The following is a 26,676-nucleotide window of genomic DNA, read 5'->3' as shown; positions in this document are numbered from 1 at the left end:
ATAGTGGCAATATGAAACAACAAAATTAAAATTCTATTAAAGAATTTGGGCATTTTCCTAGAATTAAGATAGGCTCTGACTTGAATTTTTATATTTATGTTCCTTGAAAGCCATGAATTCGTAGCCAGTATCTTTAAAAGACTTCTAAAATTATCCTGCATTTGAAATTAAAATTACTTATTTTGCTCTCAAGTGTAATTGAGCCTAATATTAAATGTGAATAAATTGATAGCTTTGTTCATACATGCAAAATGCCCGTGTGTTTACTATGAAATGCCTATTGTTGCCTTTTTCCTTGCAGTGGTGGTCAAAATATAACCATAATGGGCAGAAACTTTGATGTAATTGACAACTTAATCATTTCACAGGAATTAAAAGGAAACAGCAATGTAAGTCTTCAGCTACTTTATAATAATAGTTATTCTCAAGGATGATTTGGTTTTTATCACACTAAAATATGTAGGGAAATAGCTTTATTTATATGTCTTTGCTGTAAACTTTTACCTGTTTTATTTTGCCTACCATCTGTGCTCTAATGGAAATAATAAGACCGTCTACTTGTAGTTGGGTACTGAGTGTTGTGGCATTGAGGAAAGAGAAATGAACTTGCTATGACAAGACCTGCCGTTTTCTCCTCGTGTGAGGTGTGGCAAGTCACTTTAATGAGCGATGTTTATCAACATGTATGAAATTACCTTGTGATTGCTAAAGGCACGAGGTAAAGAAGAATAACATTTCTGTGAAGAGTAGGGGGTGGTCCCATTTCACAGAGAGAGCTGACGATCAGAGACTGACTTGCCGAAAGTCCCAGAAATCATTTCCTACCCTTCTCCTTCTCTTGCCATTGTCTCTATAGCCCTACTTGACCCCTTCTGATCTCTTCCCTCTGCCTTTCATCTCCTTCCCAAAGTGGGAATCGTAGGAGGGGTCTGGTCCCCATCCCTTACCTCGTCCTCATACCAACACAGTCACAATCGTGCCTCTTCACTGTGGCGTGATATATCACTTTTGTGTGTGGCCTTCCTAGCCATGGTCTCCCACCCAAGTGGTTGGGCGGAACTGTGTGATAGGGTAATTGTGACCCACCAAAGGGATTGGTCAGTTTTGCCATCCTGCTGGGCTTGAAATGAGCCACCCCAGAGACAGGAAAGAGAAGATACCACCACCACTAAGGAAGAGGAGCCAGCGAGTCCCTTAGACCCAGGATCCCTGCAGTGAAATGTTCCTGGAACCAGGAGACAGAGAACTGTAACACCAAAGGCAGCGAGACCAGGTGTGTGGAAATTTAGCTTGAAGCTTCTGCAGTAGGAGCTTGAGGGGAGATGAAGGAATTCAGATACAGGTTGGGCCCCCAAACATGCTACTAAACTCTTTCTGACTGCTCATCACCATTCTGTCTTCCCCTTTCTCCCCTTTCCTGATGAAAAATGAGAAGACAGGCTCTCTGGGGCCCAGCCTGACCACTTCCCACCAAGAACAGCTGAAGACCTGGCCCCTGCTGGGGCCAGTCTGGACCCAAGGTCTAGAAACAGGAAGCCTCCCAACATGCCATCCATGCAGGCTGTCCTATTACACACCTGTCTACCGATACACTTCAGAGCCATGTCCAGGCCTCCCAGTGTATCTGATTACAGTCGTGTCTGCACAGTGTGAACACATCCAGTTAAGTGATTCGTACAGATTGACTCTAACCAGAGACATTGACTGAGTTTGTTGGTGGATTGCTCTCCCTCTTCAGTGCTGTTCCTAAATCAATACCATTGAGTAGAATTTATTGAACACCTACTATGGGCAAAACATTTTGCTGGGTGCTGAGACCAAAGATAAATAAAAGAGTCACTGCCTTCATGGAAGGAGATGACAAATCTACACTGGGATTGATAGTTGAGGGCACAGTATGCCATCACAGGGGTGCCATCAAGTTCAGGTGCTCTGGTTGCCTTCCAGCTCAGATATCTGTGAGTCCAAGAAAGCACTATGGGTTCCCACATGAAAGAGAATTAAATATGGATGGAAGGCGGGCGACTGGGTTTGATTCCCAGCCAATGTACCACATGCACAGCTACCACCAGCCTGTCAGTGGAGGCTTGTTGTTGCTATGACGCTGAACAGGTTTCAGCAGAGGCTCCAGACTAAGACACACTAGGAAGAAGCCGTGGTGATCTACTTCCAAATATCACCCAATGAAAACCTATGGATCACAATGGTCCAATCCCATTGTGCATGAGATCGACATGAGTTGGGGGCTGACTGGATGGCCCCTAACAACAACAGCAGAGGTGGGGCAAAATGGGTAGGATTTAGATAGGTAGAAGGAGGGAGGTGATTTCAGGTACAGAGGACAGGATACTCAGGCTGTGCTGGGAACATCCGTCAGTCTCGTTCAGCTGGAACTTAGAGGGCAGGTCAGGAAAAGAACAGGAAGGATGGCTGGACAGCTGCACTGGGACCATGTAAGAGAGTATCAGACTGAAAACTCTGCCCTTCATTCTGTAGGCAATGGGGAGCCATTGAAGGTCTTTGAGCAGAGAGTGACCTGAATCTAAGTACACTTCATGATTGTTATTCTGACAGTAGTGCTTAGGAGGGTTTGGAGAGGCAGTAACTACAAGAGGCTGGGAGACCAATTAGGATGCTAATGCAGATGACCAGCAGGGCATCTGGGCTGAGCTGTCCGCCAGGCAGTTCGTTGGTGGTGGAGGTCTAGAGTGCTGGCTGAGAAGATGGCAAGGCTGGAGATGACTGCGTTATCATTGTAGGTGTTATCATTGAAGGGAGAGTGGGTACGACATCGTGGGAGTGAGAGCACAAAGAAAGATGAAAAGAGTGCCGAGGATGGAATCTTACAGAACCGCTTTCTTTTAAAGGGTGAAAGAAAATAGGATGGCCAGTGAAGGTGGCTGAGAAGTTGCTCGGAAACTTTAGAAAAAGAGCCTTTCAGATGGTGGGAGTTGGTCACTAATGTGCAAAGTTTCAGACTGGAGGATAATGAGGTTGGGGTGATCCTGTCACTGGCAATCTTTCTAGAAGGCAGTTTCAGTTAGAAGCCAGCCTGCCAGGGGTTCAAGACTGAGAGGGTAAAAGCAGTGGGCACGGTGGTTTTCATCATATTGACAGAAATATGGGCTAGAAATTCAGGGAGTCCTTGGGTGGTACAAATGGTTAATGTGCTTGACTGCTAAACAAAAGATTGGAGGTTCGAGTCCACCCCCAGGTGCCTCAGATGAAAGACCTGGTGATCTACATACTTCCGAAAAACCAGCCATCGCAAACCCTATGGAGCACAGATCTACTCTGAGACGCGTGGTTTGCGGTCAACTCTATGGTGGCTGGTGGAGAGCAGGTCTTGTTTGCCTCAATCTCAGCTCTTCGCACCAGATTTTTCCGCCTTTTCCTACCATTTTTTTTTTTTTAACTCCAGTACTGAGGAGAAAAAAAAGAGGAAAAGTTCTCCCAGCTAGACAAGTTTCTTTTCACGAATTTTAGTTGTAGTCGCACTTCTCTTTTTTTTATCAACCTCCTCTACCCACCAGCTCTCTCCGTACACCCTCAAATGGCAGTGTGTATGTCGGTTGGCGTGTTTCTTTAAATAAACCTGTAAAGCGGACCACACTTTGTGTGTTATTTCCAGTGTTTATTCTCTTTGCTTCAGCCAGGGGGGTCGCGTTGTCACTTTCACTGTTGTTTTCTCCCTTTTTCTGTTACCCTGCAAAGCCTTTACCTCCTTGTGGTTAGTGACTTCTGCTAAAGCTCTGCAGGAGGTTCCCAACAAAGAGTGACTCAGCCAGCAACACTGGCCTTTGCTGAGTGTCATCTCCTTCCTTCTAGTAGTTTCCCTGGACTCAGCCTTGCTGGCTTGAAGGATACATAGGCCCTATTGCCCAGTCTCCCCCACTCTCTAGCCTACCTTTTCCCGCATCACCTCTTTTCCCATTGCACAGTATTCTGGCTGTTTCCATTATCACTTTCTAAGCACTTTTGCATGTATAATCTTCTTAAATTTAGCACTCACAACCCTGGGAGGTAGGTAGTATTTCTGTGCCCATTTTACAAATGAGAAAACCAATGTACAGAGAAGTTAAATTACCCAGGTCACTTAGCTTTTAAATACCAGAGCTGGGGTTCTTTCACGAAGTTATTAAAATGCCCTTTTTTTTTTTTCCTCCCCAGGTGTCTGAATGTTGTATGGAGACTTACTGCAGGTTTTTAGCCCCCAGTTTAAAGAGCCCAAAAGTGCGTACAAATGTCTCTGTGAAGCTAAGGGTACAGGACACCTACTTGGATTGTGGGACCTTGCAGTATCTTGAAGACCCTAGGTTTACCGGGTATCGGGTAGAATCGGAGGTGGACACAGAACTGGAAGTAAAAATTCAAGTATGTTTCCTTTTCCCGGGTGGAATGTGCCCTCCCTTGGCTGGAAAGGTGTGCTTATGGTTGTGAGTCTCCATGTGTGCCCTGATTTCTTCATCCTTGTTTTGTTCTTCACAGAAAGAAAATGATAACTTCAACATTTCCAAGAGAGACATTGAAATTACTCTCTTCCATAAAGAAAATGAGCAATTAAATTGCAACTTTGAAAATATTACCAGAAATCAAGATCTCACCACCATCCTTTGCAAAATTAAAGGCATTACTGCTGCAAACAGCATTGCCACCTCTTCCAGGAAAGTCCGTGTAAGTCACCTGACAGTCCCACCTGTTATTTTTAGCTGATGATCTATAATTCCTTGGCTAAACAAGAAGTCAGAATGGAATCCTTCATGGACCTTTGGATCTTCGCTTTAAATAGAAGATAAACAAAACTGGCACTGCAAACCCAAGCATAATTCCTCCAGAATCTCTGGCAGAATCCATTCATGTGCCTGTTAGAATGTCAAAGCTTTGAACACACTATTGTCTATAATACTAATGAGTCTTGATAGCTTTTATTCTACCCTTACATTTAGACTCTAGCATCTGCAAGCAGAATCTCAGGACCCATTGACGAATGAGCTGTCATTCTTTTCCCGAATGTGGAGGTGACACGTCTTAGTAGAAATCCAAGATGGAGGCCTCTTTGGCATACTCACAGTAGCGTTAGACTTTGTTGGAGACCAAATAAACTATGGGTCATGGGCTGCTTCCTTTACCACGAAGTCCTACTTGCTACGATTAATGTTTTTCCAGACACATTTGAGGGACCCATCATGATTATATTTACGTCCCACAATGAAGATGTAAGACCGTAGGGAAAGGAAACTTATTAGAAGTCACCCTTTATAGTGCTCGGGCCATATGAGGCTCCACACAGTCTATACCAAAAAATGCTTTATGATCTATAGTCATAAATAATTGGATAAAGGACAAGGAAAAACAACGACAACAACAAAAGAGCTGTGTTCATGTCCAAGCTGCACCAGTTAATAGCCGTGTGGCCTTAGATAAGTCTTTATTCTTGCCAAGCCTCCCTTTCTCCATCTGTATGGTAAAGGGGGCAATGATAATTATAAAATCAATAGCAACAATTAAAACTAAAAAGTACTACTACCTTTCAAGTTAATTGAGAAGACCCTTTTCGTCATTCATAGAATAGTTCCTGAACACTTAACCCTCTGATGAGCACGTGGCAGAGAAGAAACAGACAAAAATATCTGCCTTTATGGAGCTTACCTAAAGAGACATACACTAAAGAAAATAAATAAAAAAGATGTTTTTGTTGCTGTTGGTTGCCACAAAGCCTGCTTTGATTCACCGCATTGCCATGTACAATAGAACAAAATGTTGCCCGGTCCTGTACCGTATTCACGATTTTTGGTATGCTTGAGTCCGTTGCTGTGACCACTCTGTATTTTGAGTATCTTCCAACCTAGGGGGCTCATCTTCCAGCAGTATATCTGACACATGCCTGATAGCCTTGCCCTTGTGTTTTCTTCTAAGGATTTTATGGTTTTAGCGTTCACCTTTAGGTTCTTAATCCATTTTGAATTTGTTTTTGTGTATGGAATGAGACATGAATCCTGTTTCATTTTTCTGCTGGTTGGATTTGAACCACCACCTTTTCCGTTGGCAACCGACCACTTAACTGTTGCATAACCAGGACTCCTAATGAGCTAACTTTAGTTAAGTATAGAAAAGCAAAGATGTCACCTTGAGGACTAGCATGTGCCTGACCCAAGCCATGATGTTTTCGATCACCTTATATGTGTGCAAAAGCAGGGCAATGAATAATTAAGACCAAAGAAGAATTGATGCCTTTGAATTGTGGTGCTGATGAAGAATATTGAATATACAATGGACTGCCAAAAGAACGAACAAACCTGTTTTGGACCAAGTACAGCCAGAATGCTCCTTAGCAGCAAGGATGGCGAGACTATGTCTCACATACTTTGGACATGTTGTCAGGAGGGATCAGTCCCTGGAGAAGGATATCATGCTTGGTAAAGTACAGGGTCAGCAAAAAGGAGGAAGACCCTCAAGGAGATGGTTTGACACAGTGGCTGCAACAGTGGGCTCAAGCATAGCAACAATCATGAGGATGGCGCAGGGCCGGGCAGTGTTTCATTCTGTTGTGCATGGGGTCACTTTGAGTAGGAACCGACTCAAACGACACCTGACAATGACAACAACAACAACAACAGTTAAGTGAGATAATGCATTTCATATTCACGACAGCCCTGTGAAGCAGGCACTTTCAGTATCCCATTGTAGAACTGAGGAAAGTGAGGACTGGAGGGCTGAGTAACTTCTCAAGATCCTACAGCGGTAAGGAGAGTACAGGGCAAAGCTGGAAGTTAGAACGTGGGCTGCCTGGGTCCCGATCTGTCTTCCAGGCACCGTGCTCACATGTCTCCATAGGGGCAGTCACCACTACAAGGACCGAAATGCATCTTAATACTTGTATGGATGTCAGTGAAAAATAAGGCTTGATGGAGAGGTTTTCTCTTTAGAAGTTTTATGCAATTTTTATAACCAAAAAATGCTAAAACTGGAAAAGACCCTTAGGGATCAGCTACTCAGCATTGCCAAACTGGTTTTCACTACAGAATGCTTTATTCAAAATAGGCCTTCCAAGGAAGCCTGAGACGTGGAAGAGGCAAAAGTTCAGTTGTGTGCTTAGAATAAGGGTGGGGGCTTCCAACTAACAGGTGAACCAGTAACCAGTTGCCATCAAGTTGACTCTGACTCATGGGTGTCAGAGTAGAACTATGTTCCATAGAGTTTTCAATGGCTGGCTTTTTTTCCAGAAATAGATCACTAGGCTTTTCTTCTGAGATGCCTTGAATTACCAACCTCTTGGTTAGCAGCCAAGCGTGTTAACCATTTTCACCACCTAGGGACTCAACCAACAGGTTACCATCTCTCTATTGCCCCTGCTCCTGCAATTTAATACCCCCAAGGCAAAGAGGGCCAAAGTTTAAACTCTATGGGTCTAGTCCAACACACCTCAACTTACATATTAGGAAACTGAGGCCCTGTGAGTATTCTTGATTTGCGCAAGGTCGCATAGCTAATCTGCCCCAGGGCAAGGACTTGAACTCAGCGGAAACCATTTGGGGAAAAAAAGTAATGTGCATATATATGGTATCCAGCTCCACTGGATCTAATGTCACTCTATCCCATTAGGTCAAACTGGGAAATTTGGAGCTCTTTGTTGAGCAGGAATCAGTTCCCTCCACTTGGTACTTTCTGATTGTGCTTCCTGTCTTGCTAGTGATTGTCATTTTTGGTAAGTGCCCTGTTTAATTTTGTCAGAAAAATTATCCTCTGGAGCCTCTCCTCAGGCAGGCAGATTTTCCACTTTCAGGAGCTGTTTGCTTCAATTAAGTATTAATGGATGAAATCCAAAATCAAAACTTGGGGAATGGAATAATGAGGACATGTTGGGAGCTTTCTAAACCTTTTTTTAAAGGATGCCTTATTAGTAAAAGGCTGGATTAGAAAGATGGTGTCTTGGTGTTTGAGAAGTATAAACCATTTTGCTTGTGCTTTGATATGCCATGATAAATATCCTGTTTACACTATTCCCTCAGGACTCCTTTGGGAGTTTAGACTCACAGGACTTAGTTATCTCATCCTGCCTTCCTACCCTGCTAAACAACCCATCCCAGCCCTGCTTTTCCTGGCAGAAATATGCTTTAGAAATATGACCTGTCCCTCTACAGCAATGTTTCCAGGCTCATTCTAGCACAGTGATCCCACTGTGGTTGCCCACGGACTCAATCTGGCCCACTGGTGTGTTCTGTTTGGCCCACATAGCATTATTTAAAACTTTGAAGTAATTGACAACATTTAAAAACTGGGTGACTTCACATTTTTTAAATCTGAAAAATGGAAAGGTCTGGTAACATTGGATCCAGTTTTTTCCATAGCATCAGTTTGCTGAACTGAGTAGCAGCTTCCCCGTTGAGATAAGTCATGTGTTCACTAGGTTTTCACCAGTCTCCACCACTCCCTATTGTCTCCGTCCAGGATGCTTAACTCCTATATGTACCTGGTCCCTGTAGTCATTTAGTTTGTGACCTCTATTCCTAAGCTTCTTTTGGTTTTAAGTCTGTTTCTATCCTTCTTAGAAAAAAAGGGCCTTTTCTCCACCAACTAATGTAGCATTTCATATTCCTTGATGTAACACAGACATTGCCTTTCTAGCATTTTAGGCTATCAAGGGAGTTGCTAATGTCTCGTTTGAGACATTCACTCCCTCCCTCATTCATTCATCCATCCACGTTATGTTTACTGAGCACCTGTTATGTTGTTAGTAACTCTGTAAGCCTCTGGAGCCAGAAGAGGCGAGTTAAAGCCTGCTTCTTTCCCTTGGGTGGTTCACAGTCTAGTAAGGGTAAGATTTATGTATATGATTAACTTGCCTAATGAAATGGGTTCATTTTGCAAAGGCCCTATTTTACTGTGTTGATTATTATTTCAGGTGTTTTGTCATGCTCTCCCCAAGTTGTCCATTCCTCTGTTTGGAATCCATAATTGGGCTTGATAATTTAATGAAGTTCTGGCTGATGTTGGCTTTGAGTAAGAAGATTATCTGTAAATTCTAAATGCTGGAATCTGTTTTGAGAATCCCCTGCTGTTAACCAGCCTTACATATAACAGCCTCGCCTTGGACTCAGGTCCACTTTGTAACTTACTAGAAACTTCTGATCTTTTCCTGACCTGTGTGTGACTCTCCATGTCTTTCCCCTCACTTTGTTTGTAGAGGTTGTTTATGCTGTTTAAGGTGAAGTGAGATAAATTTGACACCTTGTTTTTGGCTTCGTTTGGATCTGCAAAGCCCATTAAAATTCTCATCCCCTTCTTACAGTGATGCCAGGGCCCCAAGTGTCAATGTCAATTTGAGTAGGTGTGCTCTTTAGTTCGTCAATCACATCATTAGTGAAAACACCAAACACACCTGGTCTAGTCTGCCACCTGGGAAACATGCCCTCCGTGGCCTCCCCTGTAGACTGTAGCCATGAAAAGCTCACTGCTTTAAGATTGTGGCTGGTTAGCTCCCTTTGCTTGCAGTAAGCCACTGTTGCTCAAAGTGAAGCCTGAGGAACAATTGTCCCAATGGATGCTCCTGAAAAAAGGGGTTCCATGCTCATTGAAGTTTGGGAATCACTGCATATTCTACCGTTTTACCGAGATGCACAAATGCATGTTATGATTAGGATTGTTGACTTTGTGAAGTGGTCCAGTAAAGAAACCTAACCAATTGCTGTCAAGTCAATTCTGACTCATGGCGACCCCCTGTGTGTCAGAGTAGAACAGTACTCCATAGGGTTTTCAATGGCTGATTTTTCAGAAGTAGAGCACCAGGCCTTTCTTCCGAGGCATCTTTGGGTGAACTTGAATCTCCAACCTTTTGGTTAGCAGTCAGGTGCGATTTGCACCATCCAGGGACTTCACCAGTGAAGAAAGGTATTTAATTTTGTTTCTTCTAGCATCATTCACAAAGGAGCCCTGATGACACAATGGGTAAGTGCTCGACTGCTAACCAGAAAGTCGGTGGTTGGAACCCACCAGCTGCTCTGTGGAAGAAAGACGTGGCAGTCTACTTCTGTAAAGATTTACAGCCTTGGAAACCATAGGGAGGAGTTCTACTCTGTTCTATGACAGGGTTTTGATGGCAATGGTTATTATTATTATTATTATTTTGGTTTGGTTTAGTAGCAGAGCCCTTTTATCAGGTAATTCCTATTAAAATTCCCAGGAGAAATTTCCTAGAATAATAACAATAGTTGACAATCTTTAAGTACTTATTCTTTTAAAAACACTATTTTAAATGCTTTCTGCAGGTTACTTCTTATAATCCTCTTACCACTGCAGTGAGGTAGGCATTCTTACAGAGAAGGCAGTCAAGGCACAGAGAACCTACGAAACTTACCCGTGGTCACACAGCTAGTAAATGGCAGAGCAGGGATATGAACCCGAGCACCCAGCCCCTTCCATGTACTGCCTCCACAGCACAGTTGAAAGCAAGATGAAGTGGAGAAAGAAGCAGAATCCAGCTATGGGTTCATTATGGACCACCCATCATGCCAACCTAGTAGATCTGTGCAAGTTTGGCTTATATAACTTACCCTAGATCTGTGATTTCTTTCTGCCATTTGTTGCTCAACTTTATTTCTCCAGGGATGTTTAGAAACATTAAAAAAAAAAGAATGGAGCAATGTAAGTGGCCTGTGGCTGTAGAGAAACTTGGCTGTTTCATTACTTTTCAGCCAACTGGGATCTTTGGTTACAAGTGAAGGTTATTTGATTTAGTTTTCCACTTTTAAGAGGAGTGGATTTTTTTTCCTGTTACATTTTAGTATCTCCCTCTTTAGAGTGATCCCTCACTGGGAATTTTCCTTTTTATAAAATCCACCTCTTAAATGCTGTTTTCAGGGAGGGGGGTGGCTCTCATTTTTTTTTTTTTTTTCCTCCCTTTCTTATTTTTTCGCGTTGTCATCTTTATCTCTTTTTTTTCTCTAAAATAGATAGCACTAAATTTGCCAATTCAACATTTTTCACGTATACAGTTCAGTGAGATCAATGACATCAATCATGTTTCAAAAACATCACAAGGTCCTTTGCCAGATTTTCTATTCCCGTAAACAAAAACTCAGGGCTTCTCAAACAGTAACTCCCATTTTCCCGCTCCTTCTAACCCCTGGTAAAAAAAAAAAAAAACACCCTTAAATTCTGATCTCAATATATCTGCCTGCTCTAGGTCCTTCCTATTTGTGAGATCATACAATATTTGCCCTCTTGTGATTGACTTATTTCACTCAGCATAATGTTTTCAAGGTTCATTTCTTTTTTAAAGAAACTGTGAAGGTTGGCCTTTGGGTTTGCTTTTCACGTTTGCTTTTGAAGTTAAACATGTCAGTCTGTTGCTGATTCTCTGTTTCCTCAGCTGCCGTGGGGGTGACCAGGTACAAATCGAAGGAGCTGAGTCGAAAACAGAGTCAGCAGCTGGAGCTTCTGGAGAGTGAACTCCGGAAAGAGATACGTGATGGTAGGCTCCAAAATTTTATCTGTAGGAAAACAAGTCTTTTTTTTTGTTAGTTTTAAATGGCCACAGTAATGAGAAATGTTTGTGTAATAGAAGACAACTGAACAGCAGGGTCTGGACCTGGCTTTGTTTTATTTCACCTCTTCTCTGTCGCCAACCAAGTAATTATCTATTGTTTCTTCTTTAATGAAAACCAAGGTCATACTCCGTGTTAGACAAAACAGCAGAAGATCTTCTCCACTGTTTGTTGAGTTAAAATATTGCTCTTGGGATTCTGTTTTGCAGGCTTTGCTGAGCTGCAGATGGATAAATTGGATGTGGTTGATAGTTTTGGAACTGTTCCCTTCCTTGACTACAAACATTTTGCTCTGAGAACTTTCTTCCCTGAGGTAAAAGAGCATTGATCAATTCCTAAGGTTGGGTCTTGAATAGTAATGAAGGCGGTGTTGGCTATTGTCAAAACGGTGGCTTTGCTTCTGAGGCAGCTGTAGATAATCGGCTTGGTTCAGAATAATGGCTCAAGTTTGAGCAGAGCAGGGAGGAGGATAATAATTAATTACATTGATTAGGGTATAAAGCAGTGATGGGTCACTGGCAATTACTCTGTGTCCAGTAACAAAAACCTAGGAGGGACAGAAGTTCAGAGTGATGATTTTTGCTTTATTTTACTACCAGTTTAGAACTGAATTTGTAGCTGGGAAGTGAGCTAGTTTATTTAAAAATCAATAAATTGTGGGCTGGGCAATTTCTTGTGTTTATCTGCATGACTTACATTGCGGGTGCTAGATTATTCCCTATTCTCAGTTGGAAATGAAAAGTACTAGCAGCCTAAAGGGAGAAGAGTAGATAAGGCTAGAATGTGAGCTGCTAATAGGCCTTTATAGCAGTGTAGAGTGTTTCTCTAGTCCCTGGAGAAGGACATCATGCTTGGTAAAGTAGAGGGTCAGCGAAAGACAGGAAGACCCTCAATGAGATGGATTGACACAGAGGCTGCAACAGTGGGCTCGGGCATGGCAACAGTTGTGAGGTTGGCACAGAACAGGGCAGTGTTTTGTTCTGTTGTACATGGGGTCGCTGTGAGTTGGAACTGAGTCAACAGCACAGAACAGTAACAGAAAAGTGTTTATGGTTCTCTTCAGCAGTTATTCTCTAACTAATCATCCTCATTTAGTAGAAATAGCTGCATGAAATTATTGATTAATTTGTTCTAGGTCTCCATGGAGTATCTATTCAACCCTTGAGTTTTCAGTCTCATCTATGTTCTAACACCTCCATTTTCTCACTCACTCATTCAGCCTTCTTCATTTACCCTCCCAAGTCTTTGGTGAGGTACACTCATCCTCCACATCATTACCTCCACATCCCAATTCCCCAGCTCCGCCATATTGCCCTGTTTGTCCAGAACTGGTGACTACTGAAGGCCCAACCTCTGGAACACATCAACATCAGTTATCATATTTATATCTAGACTTCTAAGCAAAGCTCAAAATCTCTCCAGGCCAAAAGAGAGCTGGTATTGCCTTACCAGAAGCTTCTTTGCTGCACTTGGCCAGAAGCCTAGAATTCAGAAACCCAGACACAAGCAGTAAGCAATTTCCAGCTTCTCTGTAATTCTGGAAGTGGACACCACGATATGTAATGCTGTGTCTGGAGGTTGGGATACCTCCATAAAACACCCATCAATTTTTTTTTTTTTTTGTCCAACCCTTAGTATTGCAAATCAAGAAAGCTATAAATAAGACGTCAGCCTTTTGCATTTGTGGAGTTTTTTTCTTTTTTTTTTTTTAACTTGTCCTCTAAGAGTACTGGGCCATTTGCCTCCTCATCCATTTCTGTGGCAGAGCACTGCCTAGGGAGGGAAGTTGAGTTCCCTGAATCAGGATGACTGTGCAAAGGTTGCATCACGAGTCCTATTTCCCGGCTATCTGAGATCCCCATTAAGAATTTAATAGCAATAAAATAATAGAGATTTCTACCATCAACGTGAGTACTGTGTGGGCTTTTACAGTTAATGATTGCCCTTGAGTGCTGAATAGAATAATCTGTGGCCTGAAAAAGAAATTTTCCTATCTTCTAAATTCAGTAATCAAGAGCAAGATAAAGTGATGAATGTAAAGGAACACTGTTGCAAGTTGAATGTTTAAAAAAAAAAAAAAAATCCACAGGAACAATGCTGTGTTATTTTAGAAGAGAGAGTTGCAAGAAGTCAAACTGATTTAACTCAATGTTATGTGTAATCTTCAAAAGCAACTGGGAAAGGCATAAAACTTGAAGTCAGAAGGGATCATTAAAGGAGAGGACCCAGAAAAGCAAGCATAAATTTGTTAGAACTTTATCAAGAAGACCTAAGTAAAAAATGAATTTATAATAATTAAGAAAAGATGTAGAGAACAGTTGAAATGCATTCTCGGCTGCAGATAAGTCCTTGTATTAATTAGGCCCTTTACTGATTGATTGGAGTCCCTGGGTGGTACAGTTAATGAGCTTGGCTGCTGACCAAAAGATTGGAGGTTCAAGTCCACCCAGAGGTGCCTTGGAAGAAAGGCCTAGGAACCTACTTCCGAAAAATCAGCTATTGGAAACCCTGTGGAATGCAGTTCTACTCTGATACACATGGGGTTGCCACAAGTTGAAATCAACTCCATGGCAACTGGTTCATTACCGATTGATTGGGACCCAAATCCTCTAGGCCTGGAGCTTGGGTGGCGAGGGAGATGGGGGACCTGTGTGATCAATACTTACCAGATAACGATAGGTAAATCCAGAGGGAACTGTTGATTCACAAAGGCCAAAGGAATCACCAGTCCCCTGATTCTTGGCCCTGTTGGTTTTGACTTTTAAAGCCTTGCTTTTCATTATATTGATTTTCTTTGTTCTACATAAAATAGGAGAAGAAATAGGGTAAGCAGATGATCTAACTTCCTGGAAGAGGGAAATTTGAATGAAAGGAAGAAAAAGCCTTAGAACACAGGGAGTCAGGTGAATTTCCTTATTTAAGGTCAAGAATCATTCCCTTTAAACTGTCTATGTACATAAAGTTGGTTCAGCAGAAAAATATTAGGAACTAGAAAATGCAAAACCAGGGCCTGTGTTTCTGTTTATTATTAGGACCGTGTATGACCAAAATAGTTTGAGGTCTTCTGCTTGTGGTAACAAATTTGAAACTATGAAGCAAAAAATTATCTTCAGGAGAAACTTACTTTAATAAATATAAAAGTGGCCAAAATTTCAATTATTACCAAAAAGAGAAAAATATGAATGTGTGAGTTCATATTTTTACTCGGTTGATTCATGTAAAGTGTTATTCAACACACTTTTTAAATTTTAATTATGTAATTCCAATAAGGCTTATGATACATTAAAAAAAGTAAAATCAAATTGGAAGTTTCTATTCAAAAGCTACATAGCACAGTGCATAAAAATATTTTTAGAAACCAGTGGAACAATAACATTGTGGTCTAGTTTGCCGTAATTTAGAGATAAAAACAGTAATGATAGCTAACAGAGAACACTTACTATGTACTCATTGAATTTTCACACTGAGCCCATGAGGTGGGAACCATTACTGTCCCCATTCTACAAATGAGGAAAGTCGGGGAGGTTAAATAACTTGTTCAAAGTCATGTGACCGGTATATGATATAACCAGGACTAGAACCCAAGTAGTTTGGCCCAGGATTCAACCCTTCTAACTGCCCCCACCCTACCACCTCTCGTGTATTGAGACAATCTATGCTACTAAGCTAAGACTCTTGTGACAATTTACCAACCATAATTTAGTATTTATTCTTACAAAGTAGATTGCTTGAGGAGTGGTCTAAACATTTGCATAATCTTCTTTAATGACCATTTCTTTAACATTTGAGTCCTTTCTTTCACTTTGAGTCAGTTCTTTTAAAGTGTGAGATTCCTTCACCCACCAAAAATGGGATGGATCAATGATAATTATTCTTAGAGCTTTCACAACTCGTTGGTTTCTTGAGAGCAGAATAATGATTTATTATGTATTATAGGCTATGCAGCAACCCTAAACCCCGGGGCTCTTCAGATTAGCAAACAGTGTCTCTACTTTATTAAAACGGACATGGATATTATAACAAAAATACACTATTCATTTCCTCTGGATGTTATGAATAATGAAAGTGTCTCCTTCCTCTCAGTCAGGTGGCTTCACTCACATCTTCACTGAAGATATGCATGTAAGTCTATAAGTTTTCATTTTTAGCCCAGTGACTGCCTGATTTTCATAGTGTTATCATCATCATCATCATCTCCATTATTATCACTTTGAATTTTTATTGTGTATTTTTTGGGGATCATGATTTCAAAATTAAATAATTCATTGTCTTGGAAAACCCATTGTGGGTCTACTTTTTAAATTCCAATTGTTTATATTATATTGTAATATATACTTTTTTTTTTTTTTTTTCCAGAACAGAGATGCCAATGACAAGAATGAAAGTCTCACAGCTTTGGATGCCCTAATTTGTAATAAAAGTTTCCTTGTTACCCTCATTCACACCCTTGAAAAGCAGAAGAACTTTTCAGTGAAGGACAGGTATTAGTCAATTCTTTTGTGTTTTGAAAGCATTCAAGTAGAGAAAACAAAAGCTGAACCACTTATTTTACTTCCAAATCACTAGCCTAAGTTTGTCTTCTGAGAATGCACACTTATCCAGAGGCTGGTTGACAGGGTGGTTCTCTGGCGATACTATTTCAATTTTAGATCACACCATCACAACACAAATCCTATTTTGAAGACACACACGTACAACCCTGAAAAACCCCAGCATCAAGAAAAAAAAATAAGTCCTTAATCAAAAATGCGGAAGTGTTATTTTCTATTTTTCAAAACACCCTTGAAATTAGGGAAAGATATTAACTTCCTGTTAACGCTCTATCTTAAATGCTGAAAACACACAAAATATCCTCAAGTTAGCATTGGTGTGTGGTTTTTATGGCTTGAGGACATTAAAAAAAAAAAAAAAATCTCAGGAATAAATAGGCGGAGCATAGGGTATTTTTAGGGCAATGGAACTATTCTGTAGGATACTGTAATGATGGATACATGACATGATGTATTTGGCAAACCCATAGGGCTGTACAACACAAAAAATGACCCCTAATGTAAACCAGGGACTTCATAATAATCTGTCAATATTGGTTCATCAATTATTAACAAATGTACCACATAAATGCAAAATGTTGATAATAGGAGAAACTGTGTGCAGAGGGGCGAGGGGGGATATGAGAACACTCTGGACTTCCTGCACAAAATTTCTGTAAGCTTAAACCTGCTCTATAAAAATAATATAGTCTATTAAAAACAAAGACGCTCAACAGGACAAGTACCCCCTTGCCCAGCAAAGTCCCATGACAACTATCATCAGCAACAAGCCAAGCCTACAACTGATAGTTAACCAAGGCTCTGTTTTTAAACAGGTGTCTGTTTGCCTCCTTTTTGACCATTGCACTGCAAACCAAGCTGGTCTACCTGACCAGCATCCTGGAGGTGCTGACCAGAGACTTGATGGAACAGTCCAGTAACATGCAGCCTAAACTCATGCTAAGGCGCACAGAGTCTGTGGTCGAAAAACTCCTCACCAATTGGATGTCTGTCTGCCTTTCTGGTTTCCTTCGGGTAAGTGTAGCATCCCTTGGCAGTGTCAGAGGTAAGACAATAGGTAGTCATTTTTAGCAGATGCTGATTTCTTTGTGGGGATAAGTTCGGAGTACTCCATGGTGTCACCATTTAACCTCTATTAGTCTTGGTCCTGAGCCCTGGTGGCACAGTGGTTAAGAGCTTGGCTGCTAACCAAAAGGTTGGCAGTTCAAATCTACCAGCTGCCCCTTGGAAACTCTATTAAGCAGTTCTACTCTGTCCTATAGGGTCACTGGAAACCCTGGTGGCATAGTGGTTAAGAGCCATGGCTGCTACCCAAAAGGTTGACAGTTCAAGTCCACCAAGTATTCCTTGGAAACTGCATGGGGCAGGCCTACACTGTCCTATAATGTCGCGGCTATGAGTTGGAACCGACTCAACGGCAATGAGTTTTATAGAATCACTATGAGTTGGAATCTACTCGACGGCAACGGGTCCTTCCGAGGAGCTGATAGAGGGAAATATAAAAATTGTTTTTCTTACAACCGGCTTATCTTTGTTTGCCATCGAGTCGATTCCAATTCACAGAGGACCCATGTATGAAGAGTTGAACTGCGCTCCATAGGGTTTTCAAGGCTGTGACCTTTTGGAAGCAGATCGTCAGGGCTTCCTTCAGAGATGCTGCTGGGTGAGCTTGAACTGCCAACCTACCTTTGAAATTAGGGAAAGATATTAACTTCTTGTTACCGTTCTGGCTTTGGTGCTGACGACACAGAAAATGTCCTGAAGTTAACATTGGTGTGTAGTTTTTATGGCTTGAGGACAGTAGTGGACAGAACCTGGGACATTAAAAAAAAAAAGGCAGCACAGGATTGAGGGAAATTAGCAGTCCAAAACTTAGACCTTTTTGACACTCAAGGAGTCCTGTAACTGACTTAGGTCAATGTCATTCATTGAGAATTTATCCAGATAAGACTTTTCACGGGAGCCCTCCCTTTCATCATTAACATTAATTAACACCCATAGGCCAACAGGCCCATTTAAGAAAATGTCCTGAGTAGAGGGAATATTTCAATTCCTGAAGAACAAACTATTTTCAGGTCCTCAGAAACATTTGAGAAAGATCCATTTACCTACCAGTATGTTGTAAGCTAATTACAATCAATTCGAACAAGTCATTCTGCATTGAAGCGACTCCCCAAAGGAACCACCTCCCCTTAAGTTCACTTTGTTGGAGTTACCATATGAACATGGTTGTAATCTAACTAAATCTTAAAATTGTTTTGAACGTAGTCTTTCTGCATAATCCAGTGGTTAAGAGCTGTGGGCCACACTGCTTGCTTCAAACCTGGGTTTCTCTACTTACTAGAGTCCTTGGCAGATTTCTGGACCTGTCTGAGCCTTGGTTTTATAACCTGAAGGATTAGAAAAAGAACATTGCAAGACCGTTTTGAAGTGCAGATAAGAAAATGTATGCCGTTGCTTAGCGCAGAGTAAGCACTCCCTCAATGCTGGCCATCATTATTATAAGATATTAATATCAAAATAAAGGTGAACCCAATCATCATTCTGTCCTCCGAGGCCCCTGGTACAGAAGGTTCTTATCCTTCTTTAATTTTACCAGCCATCCAGATTCCAGGGGAATTGCATAATTGTGTATTTGTAGCTAGTTCTAAAATCTAATTAAACTTTGAATAAGATATACTGCTATACCACAGGTTTTAACAGCGCTACTTAAGTTCCAATCCAAAACCAGCACTTCAAATAGACTGTGCGTAGTTTAATGTTTAATGCAATCTTACAAGTGGGTGTACTTTTTTTTTTTTAACCAACCCCTTCCTCTCCCAAGGCAATACCCATTTATTAAGATTAATGAAATCTGCCTTCTTTTCTGTTTACTTGGTATAAATCACCCGCTTTGGGGAGGCGTTGAGTGGTTATTTCCGGGTTGAATATGTTTTGCTTCCCACCATCGTTGCTTCAGCCACAACTGCTTCTAAGCAGAGGCAGTGGGACCCTAACCCAGTTCCTTGGCCTCTGGGTCTTAAAAGGCTGACTCATATTCCACCACAGTCCCGCAGAATCAGTAGCTCTGTGGGTGGTACCCAATAACCCTCATTTTTAAGAAACTCATCCAAGTAATTCTCAGGTGCCCTACATTTGAGAACTCCAGGGTAATAGAAAGAGCACTGGGCTAGGAGTCTTGGTTAGAACTACCAGGTTGCGGTTCTAAAATCCTTGCTGTTTTAGCTAGCTGTGTGTCTCTGGGCTTGGCACTTTCCGTCTGGGCATCCACTTTCTATCTACTAAATGAGGGGTGTAGTCGTTTGTTTTAAATTCCTTTCTGGCTCTTTTTACCGGGATCTCGTGATTCTTACTCTATACTCTCAACAGTTGATCTTCCCATCTCTCTTGCTGCTCTTGGACACTAAATGGGTGAGGCGTTCTGTTAATCTGGGCTCCAAGCCCAAATGGCTCCCTTGAGCAAAGGATTCTGGGTTGGGCTTTAGCAGTACTGATTTGAGTCTCTCGAGCAATCCAGTAGTGATGGGGCAGCAGAGCTGACAGGGGAGGCGGCGGGGGAGGACGCTAAACTAGTCAGAGACGCTTTCGCTTTCAGTGGAATAATTCCCTCTGGTGAGGAGGGCCTGGCTTCCCTCAGCCCGGTGCCCAAGGGGTGTGGGGCTCTGACAGCCCTAGTCTTCCTGCCCTACCCCCTACAAATGTTTGAATGGGGGGCACTCACACTTGACCTCCAGGTAACTTTCCTTTCTAAGCCTCCAAGGCTTTGTGGTAAAATAATAACGACAACAAACCCTCCCCCGACCACCCCCCCAAAAAAAGCAAACCAGTTGCCTTTGAGTCTGTTCTGACTCATGATGACCCCACGTGTTTCAGGGCAGAACTGCTTGCTCCACAGGATTTTCGGTGACTGTAAACTTACAGAGGAGCCCTGGTGGCGCAGTGGTTAAGGGCTCGGGCTGCTAACCAAAAGGTTGGCAATTTGAATCTACCAGCCACCCCTCGAAACCCTGTGGGGCAGTTCTACTCTATCCTATAGGGTTGCTATGAGTCGGAATTGATAGCAAGGGGTAAATCTTATGGAAAGGTCCTTAAGTGGTGCAAACGGTTTACATTCGACTGCTAACCTGAAGGTTGGTGGTTTGAACCTACCCGTTGGTACCTCGGAAGAAAGGCCTGGCTATCTGCTTCTGTTAAGATTATAGCCAAGAAAACCCTATGGAACAGTTCTCCTCTGTAGCACATGGGGTCACAATATGTTGGAATTTATTCCACAGCAACTAACAACAATTTTATGGAAGTATATCACCAGGCCTTTCCTCTGTGGCACCACTGGGTGGATTGAACTGTCAATCTTTCAGTTAACAATTGAGTACAAACCATTTGCACCATCCCGGGACAACTACTGCCATTTATTGACTGTGCCAGATGTTATGCTAAGAGCTTTGCTTACCGTTTCTCACGTAACCCTCTTAACAGCTGTGTGGAGTAAGTACCTTATGACCGTTTTGCCTATGGGGGGTTTGGGTCACACAGAATAGACTGTGACTTTCCCCTGATCCCACAGCTAGCGTGCGACAGCGCCAGGGTTTGAGTACTCTTAGCCACTCTGCTTACTGCTTCCCCAGCAAGGAGGGTTCCTACAGACAGGTTCAGGAGAGAATTGGGGAATGGAGAGAGATCACGGGCACCAAAGTGTCCAGCTCAGTCAGGGCCAGAGGTCTGGTTGTGGGGGAAGGATGGTGAAGGGTGAAGTGTAGTTCCAATCACAGGAAGAGAAGGGCGGGAATAGATCAGTGAGGTGGGCTCTGCCAAGGCCAGCTCCCTGGGGAGCTGTGTGCTGAGAAGATGGAGTCTGCTCTGGTCACATAGATGGTTGATCCTGACCCAGGTCGGGGAGGGACCCTCCTGTCCCCAGCAGGTGTGACTAACCTAGAAATTGTGTTCAGTGGTGACAAAGAAACTTTTTGGCCCTGTGGATCCTTAAGCTGGCCACACATCGGGATTTCTTAGGAAGTTTTTAAAACTACAGATGCCCAAGCCTCATTTCCAGGGATTCTGGTTCTGTAGGTCCAAAGTAGGGCCCAGGTATCTGAATGTTTTTCACGAGAGCCCCAAAGCATTCTGGAGATGCTTAGCCTGGGTTGGGACCGTGAATGTGGGCAGCAGTGTAAGAGGTTGCTGCTGTCGGATGGTGTCAAGAGTAGAACTGCCCCATAGGGTTTTCTAGGCTGTAATCTTTACAGGAGCAGATCACCAGGTCTTTCTCCCGAGGAGCTGCTGGGTGGGTTTGAACCGCCAGCCGTTCTGTTATTAGCCAGGCACTTAACTGTTGTCCCACCAGGGCTCCTGGGTATAAAAGATGTTATTAATTTCAGACTCACTCTACCCTGGAGAATTCTTGACCACAGGGCCATTGAGCCAGTAGCTGCCCAGGAGAGCCTATCTGGCCCCCCACCTTCAACCTTGTGGGCACATCCAGCCACTCACAACAGCTGTCACCCTCGTCTCTGATCTGTGTTGGAGAAGAGAGAAGTAGGGGCTCTAGTTTTATGGTTAGGATATTGCCTAAGGGGTGGAGGGAAAGAGAAGAGAGCAGTAAGGTTGTGAACCACTAAATAAAGGAAGTTTCTCATGAGAAATAAATGTCATGTACCAGACCCTCTCTCTCCATTTTGGAAAATTTTTGAACATCCCGCCACTGAGAAGAGACTCAAGGAAGTGGTAAAGGGAGCCCAGCAGCCCGCATGTGTGAGTGTAGGATGGGGCTAGGGGCAAGAGGAAGCCAGGATTGGAGATTGCAGATGTTCTTGCAGTCTGCGTAAAGGATGGGGGTGGGGCAGGAGGAAAATCCCAATAGATTTAAAAGAGATCCATCACCTGCCCAAGGGAATGCGGGTGAGAAACGAAGTAGACTCTGCCTTTCAAAGTCAGAACTGTTGGCTATAAAGCTTTGTAAACTGGTGCTTTGAACACTACCTGGCTTGACTTCCTAGCCATGGCCCCCGCTCGTTCTCCCCGAACTATTCGCCTTAAGGTCTGTTGGTCATTGTTGTTAATTGCTGTTGAGTGAGCTCCAGCTCTTGGCAACCCCATGGGTGCAGAGTAGAACTGCTCTACAGGATTTTCGAGGCCGTGACCTTTCAGAAGCAGATCGCCAGGACTTCCTTCCGAAGTACTCCTGGGTGAGTTTAAACAGCCAACCTTTGGGTTAGCAGTTGAGTACAAACCATTTCCACCAGCACGCAGGGATTCCTCTGTTGACCATTAGAAGGTTGTTTCTTTAACAAATACTGTATTGCCCACCCAGGGTGACATGCCTTAGGAGGACGCTGCAGAAGCCTCCACTTGAGCTGCTCAGCGTCCATTTGAGCACACTGTTGTTGGCTACAGTTGAGCTGGCTCCCAACTCATGGAGACCCCATGCACAATGCACAACGGAACGAACCACTGCCTAGTCCTCTGTCATTCCCATGACTGGTTGCAGAGTGGACTGTTGTGATCTATAGGGTTTTCTTTGGCTGGTTTTCAGAAGTAAATCACCAGGCCTTGCTTCCTAGTCCATCTTAGTCTGGAAGCTCCACTGATATCTGTTTGGCATTGTAGCAACACTCAAGCCTTCGCTGACAGACTGGTGGTAGCTGTACTTGAGGTTCACTGGCCAAAAATCAAACCCTGGTCTTCTGCATGAAAGGCAGAAATTCTACCACTGAACCAAATTTAAGGCATTTAAATAACAACAGCCCCTGGTCCAGGAAAGAGTATACACAGCAGAAATTTGAAGAGAGAAACCATCAGGACGGACCTGAGTGCATGGGGACAGTGTTAGAAGAAATGGCATTGGCTCTGGTCCAGGGAAAGGAGGTGGCATGCGTTTGTGGACCAGCACCAGCAAAGGTGCAGAGGTGGGACTGCAGGATGTGTCTGGGAACCGAACGGGGACTGGTCTGGCACACACCAAAGAATAGAGCTGCAAATTGCTTAACCGAACAACCACATCCTTCATTAAAAGCTGTAAACACCAAGAAGCATCATTCCTGGCAAATGTATAAAATTTTCTAACATTTATTCTTGTTACCAAGGCTAATCGTTGTACATTTTTTTAAATGCTGTTTATTTCGGTTTGCTAAAAAAAAAAAAAAAAAAGGCAAATAAATAGGAGTGGAAGGAAAGGTTAAGCCTCTGCCTCTGCAACTGTTTGTTCGTAGGCCTTAGCCAAGTGATAAACATTAGCCTACCATACATAAGCTTAGCACAAGTAATTATAGACTACCGTGTGTACTTCCTGTTGGTATTGACTGTGAACATAGTGAAGGTGTGTGTGCATGTGCGTATGTGCGTGTGCGTGCATGCACATGCCAGTGTGTTGGGGAGAAGAGGCAGTTTCCTGTGCATCCGAGTTTTGCTCCAAACCCTAAGTAGAGCAATATGTATTTTCTTGGGAGTTTCCTGTTGACTATTAGAGAACACCACCTCCTGTCTCCTGTCCTCCTGCCATAGACTGCAACTTTTGTTCTTTGGGAAGTGCAGAGGATTCAGCAGAATGCTAACTGTCGTTTTTGCATCTTTTCCAAGGAGACTGTAGGAGAGCCATTCTATTTGCTGGTGACGACCTTGAACCAGAAAATAAACAAGGGTCCCGTCGACGTCATCACTTGCAAAGCCCTATACACCCTTAATGAAGACTGGCTGCTATGGCAGGTTCCAGAATTCAGCACGGTGGTATGTTTGTGATAAAACTTTCCATCTAGACTTGGAAATATGTCTGGCTGGGAATTAGAGGGTGGGGGTGGGGTCACTTGGAATGAGATCATTCCTGCTTCGGGAGGGCTCATAAGTTTAGTTCATTTAAAACAGTAGTTGATAAAATACTAACACGTGTTCACATAATAGATTTTAATTACTTGGATGGGGGAGTAGTATTGTAATGATGCCTGGGGTACTCATCAATTTCCAAAGATTTTAATATCAGGATTGCCTATAGCTTTCAGTATCGTCAAAGGAAATGCAAAGTACTCCCTATTCAGCGCTTATAATTGCAATCAGAATTTCTCAAATGGCTCTGCTCTGGAAGACAATGTGTGAAGATATATTTCAACCAAATTGAGGCCGTCTTATTTTAGAACGATACCACAAGACAAATTCAACTGCGTTCCCCGTGCAACGTGGCGCCCTTACTTTATTTCCGTGGGTTAGTTACAAATGTTTGGTGTCGCGCACTTAATGTACTGTGATCTCGTAGATATTTTTAGAGGAACACTGTAAATCACTACAGCAGCGTGATTGTCTAGCTCCTGGAGGGTTTTATCCATTTGAGAATTTCCTCTCAGCTTACCCCCGCCCCACCCGCCCACTACTCTTCCTAAAGCAAGGCAGACCAATTTATAGCACATTCTGGAACTTGAGAGAGGGAGCCACGCATGGAACATAGCTCCAAAATTACTTAGAAATTTCCTATGCTTTTCTGTTAATATAGACTTGGCGAAGAGTTGGTTGTGTTCTGGTTGAAAATTAACAAGATACTTCCAGCTGCAAAATCTTTAGCTTTACAGACTCTGGCTTCTTCACCATCTCGCTAGTGGAGAAGGAGGGGAAATGACAGTGAGGTTTTGGTATTGCCCATTAAAGGAGCCGAGTCTCCTGTGGCTTCGCTCTGGTTGGTGAGTGCCATGGTGTCATCTGGGAAGAATTCATCCCCTAATTGGAGAAGGCACCACTTTGCTGTGGACCGTACTATGGTTATGTCCTCGGGTGGGAGAATACTCCGTACATCAGCTACTTTGAGTTCTCAGGCACTGCCATGTGTAGCTCATCCCTCCACTGAAGATGGCTCCATGCTCAACAGCCATCTGAGAGATGGGAAGCTGAGCCGAAAGTCAACATTTCCCAGTACTCTGAATTCTGTCTATACCCCCATCTGCATCTGAGAGGCAGCGTAGCGGGTGCCAAAAATAAAACAAAAACCCAAACTCATTGCCCTTGAGTTGATTCCGACTCATAGTGACCCTATAGGACAGAGCAAAACTGCCCCATGGAGTTTCCAAGGCTGTAATCTTTACGGGAGCAGACTGCCACATCTTTCTCCCAAAAAGTGACCAGTGGGTTTGAACTGCCGACTTTTCAGTTAGCGGCTGAACACTTAACCACTGCACCACCAGGGCTGCCTGTGTACTGTGTGCAGTGGTTCTCAAACCTGAGCTTGGACCGGCATCACCTGGAGAGCTTGTTAAGTGCTGACTGCTAGCCAGCATCCTCAGAATTTCTAACTGAGTGGATCTGCATCTGGCCTCTTCCCTAAACCCAGCAGAGCCCTGGTGGCACGGTGGTTAAGAACTAAGCCTGTTAACCAACAGGTCGGCCGTCCTAATCCACTGGCCACTCCTTGGAAGCCTTATAGGGCAGTTCTGCTCTGTCCTGTAGGTCTCTATGAGTCGGAATCGACTGGACGGTTTTTCTGTTTGGCATTGTGGCCTGAGAATTTATATTTCTGACAAGATCGCTGATGATGCTGATATTGCTGGTCCAGGGGCCACACTTTGGATATAGTGCTTAAAAACTTGAACTCTGGAGCCAAGGCAGGTTTGAATCCTGTCTCTGCCACTTGCTAGCTTTGTGACATTGGGCAAGTTTCTAAACCTCTCTTTGCCTTAGTGTCCTCACCTGTAAATGGACAGGATGATGACAATGGTGCCTGCCTAATGGGTGTGGCAAGGAATTAAAAGTTTTTTTTATATTATATTGATTACTTCGAACTTGGCCTGGCACATGAGTGCTATGTAAAGCTTTGTTACATTTAATTCACATCTCCTTGGCTACTTGTTAAACAAGCAGACCCAGGCATTCTAAGGCCTGGGCCTCCTTTTGGGCTGATTAAATCAGAATCTTTGGGGATGGAACCCGGGCATGGTTACATTTTTTAAACTCTCCAGGTAATTTTAAAGTGTGTCCACTGTAGAGAACACCACTGGGTATCTTGGAGAAAAAAAGACAAAATTTGGGCTAGGACATTTTGACTTTCCTTTCTCGGACCTTGGATTTGTCTTAAAAACAAGGCCTTGGTTCTAACATAGAAGGCCATGCATTTACTTTGAAATATTTTATAAGCACCAGGGAGCGATATTTCCAAGAAATATAAGTTGGTGGAATCCAGTAGTATTTCAGTTTTACGAAAATACTGACCCCAGAGAGCAAAAGGTGGGGTTGGGCGGGGAACCAGCCAACCCACCACTGTTGAGTTGATTCTGACTCATAGCGAGCCTACAGGACAGAGTAGAACTGCCCCACAGGGTTCTCAAGGCTTTAAATCTTTACAGAAGCAGACTCCCACATTGTTCTCCCACAGGGCAGCTGGCGCGTTTGAACCACCGACCTTTTAGTTCGCGGCCAAGCGCTTAACCACTGTCCCATCAGGGCTCTGTTGGGTGTAGGGAAGAGGCTAAATGTCTGATCAGGGAAGCAACTTTTGAGGTTTGAGTTCTTTTGAATGCTTTACATCTGAAATGCTTTCTTCCCCCTTTTCATTTTGAAACATTATTTATTTCACAGTCAATAAAACCATGTGTTTCTGATTTGTTAACACTCAACTC

General features: G+C 43.0%; 1 protein-coding gene across 2 annotated transcripts in view; it reads left to right on the top strand.

The window, feature by feature from the left end:
• Positions 1–26,676, top strand: part of PLXNC1 (plexin C1) — a 171,759-nt gene that overhangs the window by 102,487 nt on the left and 42,596 nt on the right. For both annotated transcript variants that reach the window (XM_023559712.2, XM_003405262.4), the window contains 10 exons: positions 302–389; positions 4,171–4,374; positions 4,489–4,674; positions 7,603–7,705; positions 11,369–11,470; positions 11,753–11,856; positions 15,627–15,665; positions 15,900–16,024; positions 16,909–17,107; positions 23,666–23,812. In XM_023559712.2, coding sequence (XP_023415480.1) covers positions 302–389; positions 4,171–4,374; positions 4,489–4,674; positions 7,603–7,705; positions 11,369–11,470; positions 11,753–11,856; positions 15,627–15,665; positions 15,900–16,024; positions 16,909–17,107; positions 23,666–23,812 — 1,297 coding nt within the window. The remainder of the gene's footprint in view (positions 1–301; positions 390–4,170; positions 4,375–4,488; positions 4,675–7,602; positions 7,706–11,368; positions 11,471–11,752; positions 11,857–15,626; positions 15,666–15,899; positions 16,025–16,908; positions 17,108–23,665; positions 23,813–26,676) is intronic.

The sequence above is a fragment of the Loxodonta africana genome, chromosome 4, assembly GCF_030014295.1.
Source record: "Loxodonta africana isolate mLoxAfr1 chromosome 4, mLoxAfr1.hap2, whole genome shotgun sequence".
Taxonomy (NCBI): Eukaryota; Metazoa; Chordata; class Mammalia; order Proboscidea; family Elephantidae; genus Loxodonta; species Loxodonta africana.
Note: the sequence above shows the minus strand (reverse complement) of the source record. Positions and strands in the feature narration are given on the sequence as shown.